At 71.0% G+C, this 20,804-nt stretch overlaps 1 protein-coding gene across 1 annotated transcript; it reads right to left on the bottom strand.

Moving 5' to 3' along the window:
* Positions 1-2,398: 2,398 nt before the first annotated feature.
* On the bottom strand, positions 2,399-20,613 carry PYGM (glycogen phosphorylase, muscle associated). The gene is given in 22 exon segments (XM_072881369.1): positions 2,399-3,161; positions 3,533-3,599; positions 4,268-4,402; positions 6,336-6,543; positions 8,197-8,338; positions 8,880-8,938; positions 9,854-10,001; positions 10,512-10,613; positions 11,322-11,436; positions 11,965-12,128; positions 12,677-12,823; positions 13,106-13,198; positions 13,840-13,983; positions 14,954-15,024; positions 15,027-15,035; positions 15,493-15,604; positions 15,975-16,106; positions 16,640-16,653; positions 16,656-16,742; positions 17,717-17,795; positions 18,656-18,757; positions 20,298-20,613. Coding segments are annotated over 22 exon segments (2,526 nt in total). The 5' UTR covers positions 20,541-20,613; the 3' UTR covers positions 2,399-3,008.
* Between the last annotated feature and the right edge of the window lie 191 nt (positions 20,614-20,804).

The raw sequence follows: 20,804 nt of genomic DNA, 5'->3' as shown, positions 1-20,804 counted from the left end.
GGTGGGACCCCAAAACTCGCGGCCCCCGCGGCTCTGTGCTCCTGGGGGGGGGCGGGGGGGATCAACACCCACGTCCCAGGTGGCACCCCCAAAACCAGGAATTGGGGGTCCCAGGGTGTCCTGGGGGTCCCCTGGTCCTATGGGTTCCAGTTTGGAGGTGCTGGGAGGGATTTTGGGGTCCCCAGCTCTGTGAGTCCCAGGAGGTCCTGGGTGTCCCCATGTCTTGGGGGTCCCAGGGGGTCCTGGGGGTCCCTTGGCACCAAGGGGGCTGGTTTGGGGAAGCTGGGAGGGATCTGGGGGGCCCCCGGCCCCTGGGGGTCCCAGTCTGGGGGTCCTGGGGGGTCCCCTGGCTTTGGGGGTCCCAAGGGGGTCCTGGGGGTCCCCTGGTCCCAGAGGTCCCAGTTTGGGGGTCCCGGGGGATCCCCTGGCCTGGGGTGGTGTCTCATTTTAGGGGTGCTGGGGGGCCCCCCATGCTGCCTCCCCCCTGCCCCAGCCGTGCTCTTGCACAAGCTCTTGCACAACCCCTCCCGCACCCCAGAACCTCCCGCACCCCCAAACCCCCTGCACCCCCAGAACCTCCCGCACCCCCAAACCCCCCGCACCCCGGAACCCCCGCACCCCAAACCCTCCCGGCACCTCCAGGGCCCCCCACACCCCCAAACCCTCCCTGCACCCCCAACCCTCCCCCAACCCCCAAACCCCCGCACCCCCAAACCCCCCGGTCCTGCGCGCCCCGATAAGGCTTCGCTTCCTGCCCCACCAGTTCCGGAGTCGTCCCAGTAAGGGGGTGTGGGGGGAACTGGGAGGAACTGGGAGGGACTGGGGATATGGAGGGGCAGCACCCAGACCCCCCCGCCTTGAGCCTCTCGGCTGAGACGGGCCCAACTCGTGACCGGTGGGGTGCTCCCCCCACCTCCCCATACTGGGAGCACTGGGACGGGGGGGGGGTGAGGCACTGGGAGCACTGGGATGGGGGGGCCCAGGGCAGTGGGTGCACTGGGAGGACTGGGATGGGGGGGTGCAGGGAGAACTGGTGCCGTCCTCCCGGAGGCACTGGGAGCACTGGGATGGAGAGGTTCGGGAGCACTGGGATGGGGGTACCCCGGGGCACCGGGACTGGGCGTACTGGGAGCACTGGGACAAGGGTACCCTGGGGCACTAGGAGCACTGGGTGCAGTGGGTGCACTGGGATGGGGGGGGGCCCAGGGGCACTGGGACGGGGGTGCAGGAAGAACTGGGAGCACTGGGATGGAGAGGCTCTGGACCACTGGGAGCACTGGGACAGGGGTACCCCAGAGCAGTGGGAGCACTGGGACAGGGGTACCCGGGGCACTGGGAGCACTGGGATGGGGAGCACTGGGACAGGGGTACCCGGGGCACTGGGAGCACTGGGATGGGGAGCACTGGGACAGGGGTACCCGGGGCACTGGGAGCACTGGGATGGGGAGCACTGGGACAGGGGTACCCGGGGCACTGGGAGCACTGGGACAGGGGTACCCGGGGCAGGGGGAGCCCTGGGCTGGGGAGCAGGGGGGCTCTGGGGGACGCCCGGGGTCCCGCACCCCGCCCGCACCCACCTGCTCCGGCGGCCGCGGCGGAGGCGGGCGGGGGGAGGGGCGGAGCCGGGGGGCGGGGGGAAGTGGTTTGTGGTTAAACAGAAACGCGGCGGCCGGCACCGCCCTGGGGGGCCGGGGGCCCAAATATCCCCCCGACCCCCAAATAGCCCCTGGGGCCCCAAGACCCCCAGGCACCCTAAATCCCCCTTGAAGCCCCCGAATACCCCCAGGCACCCCAAATCCCCCCGGGGACGCCTCAAAGTGCCCCAGACCCCTCCAGATCCCCACTGGAGCCCCAAGTACCCCCGGGGACCCCAAATCCCCCAGGGACCCCTAGACCTCCCCAGACCCCTGAATCCCCTGGCAGCCCCCCAAATCCCCCTCAAACCCCTCAAGTCCCCTCCCCCGGGGGGTCAAACCCAGCCCCCGTCCCCCTTTCCCCCACTTGGGGACCCCCAAGGGTCCCCATCCAGCCCCCTGACGCCTGGGTCCCCTCCTGCCCACGGGGGGGCAGTGGGGACCCCCATACTTTGAGGGGGGCCAGAACCCACGCGGTGAAACCGGGACCCGCAGCCCCGCCCCCCGCGGTGACGCCCCGCCCCCCCGCCCGCATCCGGACGCCGGGTCCCCTCCTTTGGGCGGGGGTCCCCGGACGTCCGGACCCCCACCTCAGCCCCCGGCGGGGACCCAGGGGTCCGGGGACCCCCACTGCCCCCTCCAAGGGCACAATTCTGGGGGTACCCCCAATTTCCCCCCACCTTCTGCCCCCCAGGGGGGACCCGGGCGCCCGGGGCAAGAGAAGAACCTTAATTTCCTTCTTTTCTTTTCTTTTCCTCATTTTATTTTATTTTACTTTATTTTATTTTATTTATTTTATTTATTTTATTTTTATTTATTTATTTATGGGGGGGGGCACCGACCCCGGCACCCGCCACCCCAGTTCTCCCAGTGCCGCCACTGGGCTGCCCCCAGTTCCCGCTGCGCAGGGGGGGAAGGGGTCACACCCCCGCTTAAATTAAAAACGACAAATTTAAAAAAAAACAAATGAACCCCAAAGAGCCCCGAGGGCCGGGGTGCCCCGGCAAGGTTGTGGGGGGCCCCCCCTGAGCCCCCCAGTTACTATGGGGTGGGATCTGGGGGGGGTAAAGGCCCACAGTGGGGCCCGGGGGGACCCAGGTGTCTGGGCTGGTTGGGGGGGGCCCCCCCTGAGCCCCCCAGTTACTATGGGGTGGGATCTGGGGGGATCAAAGCACACAGCAGGGTCCGGGGGGACCCCGGCATCTGGGTGTGGGGGGACCCAGGCGTCCCGGGGGGAACCCAGGTGTCCGTTCCGGGGGGACCCCCCCAACTACTTTGGGGCGGGATTGGGGGGGTGGGTCTAAGCACATAGTGGGGTCTGGGGGAGACCGAGGCGTCCGGGAGCGGGGGGCCCCGGCGTGCGGCACGCGGGCGCTACTCGCGGGGCTCGTCGGGCGCGGGGATGCGGTGGCGGGTGGGCTCGGCCCCCCAGATCTCCCGGGCGTACTGGGCGATGGTCCGGTCGCTTGAGAACTTCCCGGCCGCCGCCACGTTCCTGATCACCATCCGCGTCCACTCCCGCGCGTTCTGGGGGGGGGGGCGGGCTCAGGGGGGGGGGCGCACCCCCAAATATCCTCCCTGGACCCCCTGGGCCTTTGGGGACCCCCCTGGACCCCCCCGTCCCCTTCTGCATCCTGCTCTCCCCTCCCAGACCCGCCCAGTTCCCTCTGTGTCCGCCCACCAAGATGCCCTTGGACCCCCCCGGACCCCTTTGTTGCCCCCCCATCTGTCCCCCTGGGGTTTAGGGGTCCCCCCTGTTCCCCCTCCAGGGCTTTGGAGACCCCCCTGGGCCCCCCAGTCACCTCCCTGGGGATTTGGGGATCCTCCCCCCAGACGCCTCCAGCCCCCCAGGGCTCTGGGGGGGGTCCCTTTGGGGGCGTCCCTGGGGGGGTCCCCACCTTGTAGAGGGCGCTGACTTTCTCCTGGCACTTGATATAAGCCTCGTAGTCTGCGAACACCTTAAACCTGGGGGGCAACACGGGTATGGGGGGGTCAGGGGAGACCCAGGCATCCGGGCCCCCCAACTATGATGGGGGCCCCAGCACCCGAGCCCCCCACCCAAACCCTGTGAGCTGGGGTCCTCCATCCCCCGGGGACCCCCCCTCCCCACCTCCCAGGGGACCCCAGCGTCCAGGCCCACCAGCGATGGGGACCCCGGCATCCAGGCCCCCCAACTATGATGGGGACCCCCAGCATCCAACACCCCCCCCCAAAGCCTGGAGCCCAGGTCCTCCATCACCCATGCAGCCCCCTCCCCACCTCCCAGGGGACCCGGGCACCCGGGACCCCAGTGAAGGCGACTCCAGTGAAGGGGCCCCCAGCAACGGGGACCCCGGCATCCGGGCCCCCATCTATGACGGGGACCCCCAGCACCCAACCCCCCCCCAGCTCCAGGAGCCCAGGTCCTCCATCCCCGGGGACCCCCCTCCCCACCTCCCAGGGGACCCCAGCGTCCAGGCCCACCAGCGATGGGGACCCCGGCATCCGGGCCCCCCAACTATGACGGGGGCCCCCAGCACCCAACCCCCCCCCCCGCTCCAGGAGCCCAGGTCCTCCATCCCCCGGGGGCCCCCCTCCCCACCTCCCCGGGGCCCCGGGCGCCCGGGACGCCAGCGGAGGGGCCCCGCCCCGGCCTGTCCTGGTTCATGAGCATGTTGACGATGTCGCGGAAGAGGTCGGGCTGGCGCGGGCTGAAGAAGCCGCTGCCGAGCTGGTCCACTGCCTGCCGCAGCTCCGGCAGCCGCTCGTAGTAGTCGCGGGCGCGGTACCTGCACGGCGCCGTCAGCCCCGGGGGCTCGGGGGGCACGGGGGCCTGGGCGCTGCGGGGTGCCGTGGGGAGCCCTGGGGAGCTATGGGTGCTGTGGGGTGCCGTGGGGAGCCCTGGGGAGCTATGGGTGCTGTGGGGTGCTGTGGGGAGCCCTGGGGAGCTATGGGGGGCCCTGGGGGCTGTGGGGTGCCATGGGGAGCTATAGGGAGCCCTGGGTGCTGTGGGGTGCCGTGGGGAGCCCTGGGGAGCTATAGGGAGCCCTAGGTGCTGTGGGGTGCCGTGGGGAGCCCTGGGGAGCTATGGAGGCCCTGGGTGCTGTGGGGTGCCATGGGGAGCCCTGGGGAGCTATAGGGAGCCCTGGGTGCTGTGGGGTGCCGTGGGGAGCCCTGGGGAGCTATGGGTGCTGTGGGGTGCCGTGGGGAGCCTGGGGAGCTATGGGGGCCCTGGGGGCTGTGGGGTGCCATGGGGAGCTATAGGGAGCCCTGGGTGCTGTGGGGTGCCGTGGGGAGCCCTGGGGAGCTATAGGGAGCCTAGGTGCTGTGGGGTGCCGTGGGGAGCCCGGGGGAGCTATGGAGGCCCTGGGTGCTGTGGGGTGCCATGGGGAGCCCTGGGGAGCTATAGGGAGCCCTGGGTGCTGTGGGGTGCCGTGGGGAGCCCTGGGGAGCTATGGGTGCTGTGGGGTGCCGTGGGGAGCCCTGGGGAGCTATGGGGGCCCTGGGGGCTGTGGGGAGCCCTGGGGAGCTATAGGGAGCCCTGGGTGCTGTGGGGTGCCGTGGGGAGCCCTGGGGAGCTATAGGGAGCCCTAGGTGCTGTGGGGTGCCGTGGGGAGCCCTGGGGAGCTATGGAGGCCCTGGGTGCTGTGGGGTGCCATGGGGAGCCCTGGGGAGCTATAGGGAGCCCTGGGTGCTGTGGGGTGCCGTGGGGAGCCCTGGGTAGCTATGGGGGCCCTGGGGGCTGTGGGGTGCCATGGGGAGCTATAGGGAGCCCTGGGTGCTGTGGGGTGCCGTGGGGAGCCCTGGGGAGCTATAGGGAGCCCTAGGTGCTGTGGGGTGCCGTGGGGAGCCCTGGGGAGCTATGGAGGCCCTGGGTGCTGTGGGGTGCCATGGGGAGCCCTGGGGAGCTATAGGGAGCCCTGGGTGCTGTGGGGTGCCGTGGGGAGCCCTGGGGAGCTATGGGTGCTGTGGGGTGCCGTGGGGAGCCCTGGGGAGCTATAGGGAGCCCTGGGTGCTGTGGGGTGCCATGGGGAGCCCTGGGGAGCTATGGGTGCTGTGGGGTGCCGTGGGGAGCCCTGGGGAGCTATAGGGAGCCCTGGGTGCTGTGGGGTGCCATGGGGAGCCCTGGGGAGCTATGGGTGCTGTGGGGTGCCATGGGGAGCCCTGGGGAGCTATGGGTGCTGTGGGGTGCCGTGGGGAGCCCTGGGGAGCTATAGGGAGCCCTGGGTGCTGTGGGGTGCCATGGGGAGCCCTGGGGAGCTATGGGTGCTGTGGGGTGCCATGGGGAGCCCTGGGGAGCTATAGGGAGCCCTGGGTGCTGTGGGGTGCCGTGGGCAGCCCTGGGGAGCTATGGGGGCCCTGGGTGCTGTGGGGTGCCATGGGGAGCCCTGGGGGGGTGCCATGGGGGTGCATTGGGGGTGCAATGGGTGCCATGGGGGTCCCAGGTCACCGTGGGGGTGCAATGGGTGCCGCGGGGGTGCAAGCGGGTCCCTGGGCACCGTGGGGGTGCTGTGGGGGTCCCAGGCCAACACGGGGGGTGCGACGGGCCCCCCGGGGGTCCCAGGTCACCACAGGGGTGCCACGGGCACCGTGGGGGTGCAACGGGTGCCATGGGGGCCCCCGGTGACCGCGGGGGCGCAACGGGGGTTCGACGGGTGCCCAGGGCCCCGCAGGGGTGCGGCGGGGTCCCAGACCCCCCCGGGGTCCGTGGGTGCCACCCACCCCTGGCGGTCGAGGGCCTCGACGTCCTCCACCCGCATGCCGAAGATGAAGAGGTTCTCCTCGCCCGCCTCCTCCGCCATCTCCACGTTGGCCCCGTCCATCGTCCCGATGGTCAGCGCCCCGTTCAGCATGAACTTCATGTTCCCCGTCCCCGAGGCCTCCGTCCCCGCCGTCGAGATCTGCTCCGACAGGTCGGCCGCCGGGATCACTGCGGGACACGGGGGCCGCGATAGCGGGGTGCCCAGGGCCCACCCGGGGTGGTATCGGGGTGCGGCGGGGGGCGTAATGGGGTGCCCAGGGCGATACCAGGGTGGTATCGGGGTGCCCAGGGCAGTACCGGGGTGCCCAGAGTGGTAGCAGGGCAGTATTGGGGTGCCCAGGTGCATACCGGAGTGATATTGGGGCGCCCAGGGAAATTTTGGGGTGCCCAGGGTGATAGCAGAGCAGTATTGGGGTGCCCAGGGCTGTACCAGGGCGATATTGGGGTGCCCAAGGCAGTATTGGGGTGCCCAGGGCAATATTGGGGTGCCCAGGGCCGTACCAGGGTGATGCTGGGGTGCCCAAGGTGATACCAGGGCAATATTGGGGTGCCCAAGGCAGTATTGGGGTGCCCAGGGCCGTACCAGGGCGATATTGGGGTGCCCAAGGTGATACCAGGGCAGTATTGGGGTGCCCAGGCTGTACCAGGGCGATACTGGGGTGCTCAGGGCAACATTGGGGTGCCCAGGGCCATACCAGGGCGATCCTGGGGTGCTCAGGGCAGTATTGGGGTGCCCAGGCTGTACCAGGGCGATCCTGGGGTGCTCAGGGCAGTATTGGGGTGCCCAGGCTGTACCAGGGCGATCCTGGGGTGCTCAGGGCAGTATTGGGGTGCCCAGGGCCGTACCAGGGCGATCCTGGGGTGCTCAGGGCAGTATTGGGGTGCCCAGGGCCATACCAGGGCGATCCTGGGGTGCTCAGGGCAGTATTGGGGTGCCCAGGCTGTACCAGGGCAGTATTGGGGCGCCCAGGCTGTACCAGGGCGATATTGGGGTGCTCAGGGCAACATTGGGGTGCCCAGGGCCATACCAGGGCGACCCTGGGGTGCTCAGGGCAGTATTGGGGTGCCCAGGGCCGTACCAGGGCGATCCTGGGGTGCTCAGGGCAGTATTGGGGTGCCCAGGCTGTACCAGGGCGATCCTGGGGTGCTCAGGGCAGTATTGGGGTGCCCAGGCCGTACCAGGGCGATCCTGGGGTGCTCAGGGCAGTATTGGGGTGCCCAGGCCGTACCAGGGCGATCCTGGGGTGCTCAGGGCAGTATTGGGGTGCCCAGGCTGTACCAGGGCAATATTGGGGTGCTCAGGGCAACATTGGGGTGCCCAGGGCCATACCAGGGCGATATTGGGGTGCCCAAGGTGATACCAGGGCAGTATTGGGGTGCCCAGGGCCGTACCAGGGCGATATTGGGGTGCCCAGGGCCGTACCAGGGCGATCCTGGGGTGCTCAGGGCAGTATTGGGGTGCCCAGGCTGTACCAGGGCAGTATTGGGGCGCCCAGGGTGGTACTGGGGTGGTATTGGGGTACCCAGAGTTTTGGGGTGCCCTACCCTCTCGGCCCGGGAGATGCAGTCGTTCTCCAGGAAGAGGTCTGGGGGCGCAGGGTGGGCTGGGCTGCTCATGGCTGGGTTCTGGGGCGCGGGGGGGGTTTCGGGGTTCGGGGGTTCGGGGCCCCCTACCCTTCTCGGCCAGCGAGACGCGGTCGCTCAGAGGAGCTCGGGGGATGCAGGAGGTGCAGGGGACGGTTCGGGGATGCAGGGGTGGGGTTGGGGGGGCGGGGGGGTCTGTGTGGGTTTCGGGGTTCGGGGGGGTTCGGGGGCCCCTACCCTTCTCGGCCAGCGAGACGCGGTAGTTCTCCAGGAACAGGACCTTGAGGCGGTCGCCCACGGCCGGGTCGTGGTTGACCACGTCCCCGATGGCGGTCACCAGCTTGATGATCATCTTGGCCATGTGGTAGCCGGGGGCCGCCTGGGGGCACGCCGGGGGGTGACCCGGGACCCCCGAGGGACACCCCCGTCCCCCCAGGACCGCCCTGACCCCCCCAGTCCCTATAGGGACCCCTGGGAGCCCCACGGGACCCCTCTGACCCGCCCCCCCCCCCAGTTCCCAGAGGGATCCCCGGGACCCCCAAGGGATCCCCCAAAGCCCCAGAGGGTGACCTGAGGGGCCCCCCAGTGCCACCAGGAACCCCCTGACCCCCCCCCAGTCCCTGTAGAGCCCCTGGGACCCCCTCAAGCCCCTCTAGGACCCCCTGATCGCCCCAATTCCCATAGGGACCCCTGGGAGCCCCCAGATCCCTATAGGCCCCCGGGACCCCTCTGGGTTCCTCCATGAGCCTCCCAAGTCCCCCTGGGACCCCTCTGGGCCCCCCATGAGCCCCCAAGTCCCCCAGGACCCTCTGATCCCCTCCAGGCCCCCCCAGGAGACCCCAGGCCCCCCAGGACCCCTGGGAGCCCCCCAAATCCCCCCCGGGGCCCCTCTGCCCCCCCCCGCCCCCCCAGCCCCTCACCTTGCCCCCAATCATGACGGTTCGGGGCACGAAGGATTTGTTGGGCTCCTTCTTGATCCCTGGGGAGGGGGACCCCGAATCAGGGGGTCCTGGGGGGCAGGGGTGGGGCTGGACGCTGGGGACCCCGGGGTGGGGCAGACCTTGGGGTCCCCAGGGGGGTCAGGGGGTGCCTGGATGCTGGGGTCCCCGTGGGGCACAGGGTGGGGGTCTGGATGCTGGAGTCCCCGAGGGGGGTCAGGGGTGCCCGTCCACGGGGGTCCGTGGGTGGGGGGTTCCCGGCTGCCGTGGTCCCTGGGTGGGGGGTCGGGGGTGCCCATCCATGGGGATCTCTGGGTGGGGGTTTGTGGGTCCCCGGCCACCTGGGTCCTTGGGTGGGGGGGGTTGGGCCCCCAGCAGAGCTTTGGGGGGGTCCCCGGCCACCTGGGTCCTTGGGTGGGTGGGGGGGTCCCAGCAGAGCTTTGGGGGGTCCCCGGCCACCTGGGTCCTTGGGTGGGGGTCCCCAGCAGAGCTTTGGGGGGTCCCGGCCACCTGGGTCCTTGGGTGGGTGGGGGGGGTCCCAGCAGAGCTTTGGGGGGTCCCCGGCCACCTGGGTCCTTGGGTGGGGGTCCCCAGCAGAGCTTTGGGGGGTCCCCGGCCACCTGGGTCCTTGGGTGGGGGGTCCCCAGCAGAGCTTTGGGGGGGTCCCCGGCCACCTGGGTCCTTGGGTGGGGGGTCCCCAGCAGAGCTTTGGGGGGGTCCCCGGCCACCTGGGTCCTTGGGTGGGGGGTCCCCAGCAGAGCTTTGGGGGGGTCCCCGGCCACCTGGGTCCTTGGGTGGGGGGTCCCCAGGTTGGGGGGGTCAGGGGGTGCCCATCCACGGGGGTCCTTGTTGGGGGCTGGGAGTTCTCGGGCGCCTGGGCCCTCGGGTAGGGGGTCCCCGGACGCCCGGGTCCCTGGGTGGGGGTTCCCGGGGGGGGCGCCGGGGGTCCCGCTCACGGTTGTAGAGGGTGATGACGTGGAGGCAGTTGAGCAGCTGCCGCTTGTACTCGTGGATGCGCTTGACCTGGATGTCGAAGAGGGACGCGGGGTTCACCCGCACCCCGTACTCCTTCTCCAGGAACGCCGCGAACTTCAGCTTGTTCTCCTGGGGGGCACGGGGGTGGGCACCCAGCCGGGACCCCGGAGCTCCCCGCGTGCCTGCAGCATCCCCCGTCCCCCCACAGCCCCCACATCCTGCCCCGGACCCCCGTGAGCCCCCCCGAGCCCCCCGTGTCCCTCGGGGTCCCTGCGGCACCCCCTGTCCCCCCATAAGCCCCACATCCCACCCCAGACCCCATAAGTCCCCCCTGGACCCCATAAGCCCCCCAGAGACCCCTTGAAGGCCCTGGGACCCCGTAAGTCCCCAGGGGCCCCCATAAGTCAACCCTTGACCCCATAAGCCCCCCAGGAACCCCTATAAGTTCCCAAGGACCCCATAAGCCCCCCAGGGATCCCCATAACCTCTCTGAGACCCCCCATGCCCCCTCCATCCACCCTCCAGGGACCCCATAACCCCCAGGGACCCCCATTGCCCCCATCACCCCCGTATCCCACACCCCCGACGTCCCAGCGGCCCCCGGCCCCCCGGCCCCCCTCGGCCCCCCGGCCCCCGTACCTGCTTGACCTTGGCCACGTCCCGGATGAAGCTGTCGTCATCCACCAAGTTGCGGAGCTGCTGGAGCTGGTCCAGGTCGGCCACGAACTCCTCCCCGATGCGCTGGGGGGGGCGAGGGGGGGCATGGGGCAGGCCCCCACTGCACCACCCCATGGCACCCTACAGCACCCCAGGGACCCCCACTGCACCCCACTGGCACCCTGATAGCATCCCATGGACCCCCATGGACCCCCAGAGCACCCCATGGACCCCCAGAGCACCTCTCTGACCCCCCCAGCACCCCCCCAGCACCCTAGGGACCCCCCAGCACGCTAGGGACCCCCTCTACCCCCCCCAGGATTCCCACATGGCGCCCCAGGGATCCCTCTATAGCACCCCAGGGGACCCTCAGGGACCCCCTAGCCCCCTAGGGACACCCGTAGCACCCCAGGGGACCCCTCAGGGACCCCCTAGCCCCCAGCCCCCCGGCCCCCGAGGGGACCCTCAGAGGACCCTCCAGGACCCCTCTAGCCCCCAGGGACCCCCGTATCCCCTAGGGACCCCCACAGCACCCCAGGGATCCCTCTATAGCACCCCAGGGACCGCAGGGACCCCTATAGCTCCCTAGGGACCCCCATATCTCCCAGGGGATCCCCAAAGCTCCCCTGAGGACCTTCAGGGACCCCCAGCGTCCTCCAGGGACCCTCAAGGACCCCCTAGCCCCCAGCGAACCCCCATGCCCCCCGGGGACCCCTCTACGGCACTCTAGGGACCCCCATATGCCCCGGGACCCCCAAGTCGCCCCCAGCGCCCCCCCGCCCCCGTCCCCACCTGGGCGATGACCTCGGCCAGCCCCGGGTTGCAGAGCAGCAGCCAGCGCCGGGGCGTGATCCCGTTGGTTTTGTTCTGGAACTTGTGGGGCTCCAGCTCGTAGAAATCCTTGAACCTGCCCGGGGGACGCGGCCGTCGGGGGGGCGACCCACGGCGACCCACGGCCACCCACCGCCATGGGGTGGGAACCCACGGTGAAGCACAGGGACGGGGACCCATGGCCACGGGGTCCCATGGGGACAGGGAGCCCCGGGGATGGGGATGGGGACCCGCAGGGAGGGGGACCCACGGGCACCCACAGCAATAGGGACCCACGGCCGTGGGGACTCATGGCAGTGGATGGGGACCCACGGCCACGGGGACCCACGGCAATGGGGATGGGGACCCGCGGCAACAGGGACCCACAGCGATGGCGACGGGGACCCATGGGGACGGTGACCCACGGCCACGGGGACCCACGGGGACCCACGGCAACGGGCGGGGACGCACAGCGATGGGGATGGGGACGGAGACAGGACGGGGACGGGGACAGGGATGGGGACGGGGGTGGGACAAGGACGGGGACAAGGGACGGGGCTGGGACGACAGCGGGAGAAGGCGGCGGCGGCGGGGACAGCGGGAGGGCGGGCGGCGGGGGCCCTACACGCTGTTCTTGAGGATGTCGGAGTGGATGCGGGCGACGCCGTTGACGGCGTGGGAGCCCACGATGCAGAGGTGCGCCATGTTGATGCGCTTGACGGCGCCTTCCTCCACCAGCGACATCCGCCGCAGCCGCTCGTGGTCCCCGGGGAAGTTGGCGTAGACCCGCTGCGGGGAGCCGGGCGTCCGGGGGGGGACCCGGCCGCCCGGGGCCCATCCGCCCCCCGTTGCGCCCCACGGCCTCCGGGGGGGCCCATCCGCCCCCCATTGCCCCCCACTGCCCCCCCTCCAAGGACCCATCTGCCCCCCGAGGATGCAGGCGTCCGGGGGAGACCCAGGCGTCCGCCCCCCATCCGCCCCCCAAAGAACCCGGGCGTCCAGACCCCTCTGCCCCCAAGTGCCCCCAAGGACCCAGGTACCTGGGTGCCCCCACCAGCCCCCAAAGAACCTGGGCGTCCAGACCCCCTCTGCCCCCAAGGACCCAGGTATCTGCGTGCCCCCAAGCACCCCCAAGGAACCTGGGCCCCGGGTCCCATCCGCCCCCAAGTGCCCCCCAAGGACCCAGGTACCTGGGTGCCCCCACCAGCCCCCAAAGAACCCGGGCGTCCAGACCCCCTCTGCCCCCAAGGACCCAGGTATCTGGGTGCCCCCAAGCACCCCCCAAGGAACCCGGGCCCCCGGGCCCCCTCTGCCCCCCACCCGTGGGGCGGACGCACGTCGAGGAAGCGCTGGTTGATCTCGTAGATGATCTGGAGGTGCCGGGGCAGCAGCGCCTCGAGCAGGTGGAGGGGCCATCGCTCCAGCGCCTCGGGCAGCACCGTGTGGTTGGTGTACGCGCACGTCCGCACCGTCACCTCCCACGCCTGGGGGGACGCCGCACTTGGGGGGCTGCCCCACGGCGACCCGGGCCCATAGCGCCCTGGCCTGGGGACCCCCCCGTCCCGGGGGAAGCCGGGGTCTGGGGAGCCCCGTCCCTGCAGCACCCCCACCCTAGGGGACCCCCCGCCCTATAGCACCCCGCATCTGGGGGTCCCCCTGCCCCACAGCACCCCGTCCCTGGGGGAAAACAGACCCCTGGTGACCCGTGGCCTTTGGGGACCCCCTGCCCCCGGGGTCCCCCCCGTGTCCCCCTCCCCGTGTCCCACCTTGTCCCAGCTGAGCTGCTCCTCGTCCACCAGGATCCGCATCAGCTCGGGGATGGCCAGGGAGGGGTGGGTGTCATTGAGCTGGATGGCCACCTGTGGGGGGACACCGCTCGGGGACACGGCACGGGGACACGGCACAGCATGGGGACACGGCATGGGGACACTGCTTGGGGACACGGCATGGCATGGGGACACGGCACGGCATGGGGACATGGCATGGGGACACTGCTTGGGGACACGGCATGGCATGGGGACACGGCATGGGGACACTGCTTGGGGACATGGCATGGCATGGGAACACGGCACGGCATGGGGACACGGCATGGGGACACTGCTTGGAGACACGGCATGGCATGGGGACATGGCACGGCATGGGGACACGGCATGGGGACACGGCATGGGGACACCACGTGGGAACATGGCACAGGATGGGGACATGGCATGGGGACACTGCCTGGGGACATGGCACGGGGACACCACTTGAGGACGCGGCATGGCACGGGGACACGGCACAGGGACACGGCTTGGCACAGAGACATGGCATGGGGACACGGGGTGGGGACACAGCACGGGGAGGTGGCATGGGATGGGGACACGGCATAACACAGGGACACGGGATGGGGACAGCGCCATCGCTGTGTCCCCACCTTGTCGGGGAAGGTGTCGAAGGCGGTGGCACGGGGACGGGGGGACACGGGGGGACACGGGGGGACACGGGGGGACGGGGCTGTCACCTTGTCGGGGAAGGTGTCGAAGGCGGTGCGCACGGGGTCGCGGCTGCCGAACTTGGCGGACTTGAAGCGCCGGATGATGTCGTGCAGCGTGGCCGCCACCACGAAGTACTCCTGCTTCAGCCGCAGCTCCTTCCCCTCGAAGAACTGCGGACCCCCCAGCGTCACGCCGGGACCCCACCCTCGGGGACCCGGGGACCCCGCACCCACAGCTACGGGAGCCCCATCGTCGGCCCCACAAGGACACGGAGACGCCAGAGCCTCAGCACGCGGGGACCCCTGCCCTCAGCCCCACGGCGACGTGGGACCTCAGCCCCACGGTGACACAGGGAGCCCCAGCCCACGGGGACACAGGGAGCCCAGCCCCACAGCTACGGGACCCCCGTCCTCAGCCCCACAGGGACACGGGACCTCAGCCCCACAGGGACATGGGGACCCCAGCCCCACAGCTACGGGACCCCCGTCCTCAGCCCCACAGGGACACGGGACCTCAGCCCCACAGGGACATGGGGACCCCAGCCCCACAGCTACGGGACCCCCGTCCTCAGCCCCACAGGGACATGGGGACCCCAGCCCCACAGCTACGGGACCCCCGTCCTCAGCCCCACAGGGACATGGGGACCCCAGCCCCACAGCTACGGGACCCCCGTCCTCAGCCCCACAGGGACATGGGGACCCCAGCCCCACAGCTACGGGGCCCTCGTCCTCAGCCCCACAGGGACATGGGGACCCCCGCCCCCCCGCTACGGGACCCCGTCCTCAGCCCCACAGGGACATGGGGACCCCAGCCCCACAGCTACGGGACCCCCGTCCTCAGCCCCACAGGGACATGGGGACCCCAGCCCCACAGCTATGGGACCCTCGTCCTCAGCCCCACAGGGACACGGGACCTCAGCCCCACGGTAACACAGGGACCCCAGCCCCACGGTGACGCCAGCCCCCAACCCACGGTGACACCGCGACTCCAGCCCCACGGCCATGGGACCCCTACGGCACCCAGGGACCCCCACCCTCAGCCCCGTGGTGACACGGAGACCCCCATGTCCCAGCACCCCCTGCACCCCCAGCCCCCGGGGACCCAGGCACCCCCTGCCCCCAGCGCCCCCAGCCCCCTCACGTTGTCGTTGGGGTACAGGACGCGGGAGATGTTCTCCGCCAGGTTTCGGTCCAGCACGGCCTGGATGTACCCCCGACATTGACTGGGGAGACAGGGGGTCAGGGAGCCCCGCAGGGGGCAGGGGGCCCCAGGAGGGGTTTAGGGGGCCCCAGGAGGGGTTTAGGGGTGCATCATTACCCTAGGGGGTGTTTGGGGGTGCCGGGGGCTCTGGGGCATTGCTTGAGGTCTGGGGGGCCATTGGGGGTGTACAGGGAGGCATAGGGAGGTATTGGGGGTCTGGGGGTATTTGGGGTGTAGAGGGACCCTAGGGGTGCATCTGGGGGTCCTGGGGGTGTTTTGGGGATGCAGGGGGTTACGTGGGGTGCTGCAGCCCCGCGGGTGAATTTGGGGTCCCAGGGGAGTATTTGGGGATGCAGGAGGTCCTGGGGGCGTTTGGGGTGTGTTTGGGGGCGTTTGGGGGTGTTTGGGGGCCAGGGGGTGTTGGGGGGGCTTTGTTTGGGGGGCGTTTGGGGGGTGCAGGGGGGTGCGGGGGTGCTCACAGTCCTTCAGGTTGAACTCGTTGGGGGCGCGGGCCGACCAGAGCCGCATGGTGTTCACCGTGTTGTTGCGGTACCCGGGCACCGGCGTGTCGTACGGCAGCGCCAGCACCACCTGCGGCACGCGGCACGGCCTCGCACACGCGCGTGCAAGCCTGGCACCCGCCCGTGCAGCCCCCCACCCCCGCCCCGCCCCTCGCACGCTCCATCCCCACACGGCGTGCGCGTGCAAGGGCAGCCTCGCACCAGCACCCGGGGCCCTCGCGCGCCCTCGCACGCCCTCGCACGCCCTCGCACGCCCGCCCCGCACCCTCGCACGCCCCCTCCATCCCCAGGCCAGCGTGCACACGCAAGAGCAGCCTCGCACCGGCACCCTGCACCCTTGCACACCCTGGCACGCCCCGGCACGCCTCCCTTGCGCCCTTGCACATCCTCGCACGCCCTCGCACGCCTCCCCGCGCCCTCGCACGCCCTCGCACGCCCACCTGGGTGTCGAGCCACTTGGCGCCGTGGGGGCCGTGCTCGACGCGCCCGTAGAAGTGGATGGGGATGGTGTACTCGGGGCGCGCCTTCTCCCAGGGGTTCCCGTAGCGCAGCCAGTCGTCCGCCTCCTCCACCTGGGGGGGGCACAGCTGGGACCCCCACACACACCCCCAAACCCCCCCCGGCCCCCCCCAGGGCCCCCTGCGCCCCTGTGCCCCCTCATCTGCTCCCCAGGACCCCCCAGGGCCCCCTCAGGACCCCCGCCCTATTCGCCTCCCCCCCAAGGTGCTCAGGACCCCCCCTCCAGGACCCCGAACCCCTCATCTGCTCCCCAAGACCCCCTGGGACCCCTCCTGGACCCCCCAGAACCCTCCCAGGACCCTTATACCCCCTCGTCTTCTCCCCGAGGCCCCTCGGGACCCCCCCAGGACCCCCTTGCCCTATTCCCCTTCCTCCCAGGACTCTCAGGACCCCCCAGGGCCCCCTCAGGACCCCCAGAACCCTCCCCAGGGCCCCTATGCCCCTCAGCTTCTCCCCAAGACCCCCATGCCCATCATTTGCTCCCTGCCCCCCGACCCCTATCCCCTCTCACCTGCCCCCCAGGGCCCCCAGGCCCCCTACCCCATTCGCCTCCCTCCCGAGACGTTCGGCCCCCAGCCCCCGTCACCTGCCAGCCCCCGAGATCTTCTGGTTGAAGATGCCGAACTCGTAGCGGATGCCGTAGCCGTAGGCGGCCAGGCCCAGCGTGGCCATCGAGTCCAGGAAGCAGGCTGGGGACCGGGGCGTCACCGGGGGGGACAACGGGGACCCCCCAGGGACCAGGGGCACCACAGGGACTGGGGGGACAACAGGCACCAGGGGGACAACGGGGACCAGGGGCACCCCGGGGACACCAGAAGCATCACAGGGACATCCCGGGGACAACGGGGACTGGGGACAATGGGGACCAGGGACAGCCCGGGGACTGGGGGACCAGGAGCATTGTGGGGACTGGGGACATCCTGGGGACATCGTGGGGACAACGGGGACCAGGGACACCCTGGGGACTGGGGGGACCAGGAGCATCACGGGGACCGGGGACATCCTGGGGACATCGTGGGGACAACGGGGACCACGGGGACAATGGGGACCAGGGACAGCCCGGGGACTGGGGGACCAGGGACATCCTGGGGACATTGTGGGGACAACGGGGACCAGGGACACCCCGGGGACTGGGGGGACCAGGAGCATTGTGGGGACTGGGGACATCCTGGAGACATTGTGGGGACAACTGGGACCACAGGGACAATGGGGACCAGGGACACCCCGGGGACTGGGAGAACCAGGAGCATCACGGGGACCGGGGACATCCTGGGGACATCGTGGGGACAACGGGGACCAGGGACACCCCAGGGACTGGGGGGACCATGGGGACGTCCCTGGGGACACAGAGGGACCAGGGACCACGCTGGGGACACAGGGACCCCGGGCGACTTGAGGGTGGTCGGAGCGGACGAAGGGGGTCTTGGGCAGGAGGGGGATGTTGGGGACACCGGGGTGACAAAGGGGGGGACATGGGGACCCCAGGAGACCCCAGGCAAAGCTGGGGGGGCGGCTCGAGCACTCAGGACCCCCCTAGCTCCCCCAGGCTCCCTCCCAGCACGCCGGGGACCCCCCGGCACCCTGAGACACCCCCAGCAACCCCGGGCCCCCCGGGCCCCCCTCCCAGCAGCCCAGGCCCCCCCAGGGCCCCCGGGCCCCCCACCTGCCAGGCGCCCCAGGCCCCCGTTGCCCAGCCCCGCGTCCTCCTCGATCTCCTGCAGCTCCTCCATGTCCAGCCCCAGCTGGGGCGGGGGGTCAGGGGCCCCAAAATCCCCTCCGGAGCAGGACACCCCCGCCCCCGGCTCCGTCCCCCTGCCTGTCCCCCCTGCTTCTCCCTCTCATTGTCCCCTCCGTGTCCCCCCATGCCACCCCAATGTCCCTCTCTGTGTCCCCCTGCTTGTCCCCCCGTGTCCCCCTCCCTGTCCCCCCATGTCCCCCTGCTCATCCCCTCCCCATCCCCCCACTTGTCCCCTTCATGTCCCCCCATGTCCCCATGCTCATCCCCCACATCCCCCCCACATCCCCCACTTGTCCCCTCCATGTCCCCCCATGTCCCCATGCTCATCGCCCCACATCCCCCTGTCCCCCCATGTCCCCATGCTCATCCCCCACATCCCCCCATGTCCCCATGCTCATCCCCCACATCCCCCACTTGTCCCCTCCATGTCCCCCCATGTCCCCATGCTCATCGCCCCACATCCCCCCCATGTCCCCCCCATGTCCCCCTGCTTGTCCCCTTACTCACCCCCCATGTCCCCCCATGTCCCCATGCTCATCCCCCCACATCCCCCCACTTGTCCTCTTCATGTCCCCCCCATGTCCCCCCATGTCCCCATGCTCATTGCCCCACATCCCCCACATCCCCCCACTTGTCCCCTCCATGTCCCCCCATGTCCCCATGCTCATCGCCCCACATCCCCCCATATCCCCCCATGTCCCCATGCTCGCCCCTCCCCATCCCCCCGCTTCCCCCATGTCCCCCGCTTGTCCCCTTACTCACCCCCCGTGTCCCCTCCCCTCTCCCGTTTCCCCCTGCTCGTCCCCTCCGTGTGCCCCCCATGCCCCCAGCCCCCGTGCCCCCTGTGCCCCCGTGCCCCCGTACCTGGTACAGGGCCTCGTCGCAGGCGCTCTGCAGCCCCAGGTTGACCATGGTGTTCTGCAGCGTCCGCCCCATGTAGAACTCCAGCGAGAGGTAATAGATGCGCTGGGGGGGCCGGCGGGGGTCAGCGGGGGTCACAGCCCCCCCCCGCACACGGGGACCCCCCCGGACCCCCCCGGACCCGCTGCCCCCCCGCCGCTATCCGGTGTCGGGATTAAATGGCAGCGGGTCAGCGGCAAAGGTCAGGTTAAATTTAACTGTCCCGGGTGGGGGGGCGGACCCTCCTGTGACCCCCCAAACCTGCACCCCCAAACCTGTACCCCCTGACTGCACCCCCCGGACCCTGCACCCCCTGTGACTCCCCCAAACCTGCACCCCCTCAGCTGCACCCCTCAAACCTGCACCCCGAGTGCACCCCCAGACCCTGCGCCCCCGGACTCTCCTGTAACCCCCAAACCTGCACCCCTGAGCTGCACCCCCAAACCGGCACCCCCTGAGTGCACCCCCGAGACCCTGCACCCCCCGACCCACACCCCCCAAACCTGCACCCTCAAACCTGCACCCCGGGCCCTCCTGTGACCCCCCAAACCTGCACCCCCAAACCTGTACCCCCTGACTGCACCCCCCGGACCCTGCACCCCCTGTGACTCCCCAAACCTGCACCCCTCAGCTGCACCCCTCAAACCTGCACCCCCGAGTGCACCCCCAGACCCTGCGTCCCCCGGACTCTCCTGTAACCCCCAAACCTGCACCCCTGAGCTGCACCCCCAAACCGGCACCCCCTGAGTGCACCCCCGAGACCCTGCACCCCCCGACCCACACCCCCCCCAAACCTGCACCCCTCAAACCTGCACCCCCGGGCCCTCCTGTGACCCCCCAAACCTGCACCCCCCAGACCCTGGACCCCCTGGACCCTCCTGTGACCCCCGAAACCTGCACCCCCCTGAGTGCACCCCCCAGACCCTGCAGCCCCCGACCCACACCCCCCAAACCTGCACCCCCGACCCCGCACCCCCCGGACCCTCCTGTGACCCCCCAAACCTGCGCCCCCGAGCTGCACCCCTGACCCCCAGCCCCCTCCCCTTGCCCCCGTGTCCCAGGACCCCCAGAGCCGGGCTCTGTCTCGGGGCCCGTGACGCCCCAGTGTCCCCAGTGTCCCCAGTGTCCCCAGTGTCCCCAGCTGCCCCGGTGACCCCGGGCCCCGCCGACCCCCAGTGTCCTTGGAGCCCCCAGCCCCTCCAGTGCCCCCAGCCCCCCAACTCCTTGGAGCCCCCAGACCCCCTTGACGCTGCCAGTCCCCCCAGCCCCCCCAGTGTCCCTACGCTCCCCAACGTCCCTGGTGCCTCCAGTCCCCAAAGCCCCAGACCCCCCGGGGCCCCTCTTGCAGCGGCACCGCTGGGCGTGCGGCCGGCAGCCCTGGGCCCCCGGGCCCCCCACCTTGGGGTCCTGCTCGTAGTGGCACTGCTGGGTGCAGAACCATCACCACCCCCGCCCCCCCACCTTGGGGTCCTGCTCGTAGTGGCACTGCTGGGTGCGCGGCCAGCAGCCCCCGGCCCCCGGGGACCCCCCCCCCGGGGTCCCTCTTGCAGCGGCACCGCTGGGCGTGCGGCCGGCGGCCGCGGCCCCCAGGCCCCCGGGCCCCCACCTTGGGGTCCTTCTCGTAGTAGTACTGCTGGGTGCGCAGCCACCGCCCCACCAGGTGGTCGCGCACGGTGTGGGCCAGCGCCTGGTAGTAGTCGCGGGTGGTGGCCACGTTGCGGTCCTTGACCAGGGTGAAGTGGAGGTGCCGGTTGAAGTTGCGCTTCAGCTCGGACACGTTCTCGGCCCCCGCCAGCCCCCGCACGCTGATCTGCCGCCGCCGCTCCTGGTCGCTCAGGGGTCGCGACATGGCGCCGGGGGGGGGGGTGTCGGGGCTGAGGCTCCGGGCTGGGGGCTGCGGGGCCGGGGCCGAGGCACCGGGCTGGGGGGTGGGGCTGTGGGCTCCGGGATGCGGGGGCTCCGGGGGGCAGCGGGCTCCGGGCGGCTCCGGGGTTGGGGGGGGGCAGCGGGCGGGGGGCTCCGGGCTGGAGGCGGCGGCGGCGGCGGGGGCCCGGCCGCTATGAGCGCCCGGCTCGTTCATTATTCATGAGTGGGCGGCGCTCGCGACGAAAGC

This window comes from Ciconia boyciana, chromosome 16 (assembly GCF_034638445.1).
Source record: "Ciconia boyciana chromosome 16, ASM3463844v1, whole genome shotgun sequence".
NCBI classification, from domain to species: Eukaryota; Metazoa; Chordata; class Aves; order Ciconiiformes; family Ciconiidae; genus Ciconia; species Ciconia boyciana.
Note: the sequence above shows the minus strand (reverse complement) of the source record. Positions and strands in the feature narration are given on the sequence as shown.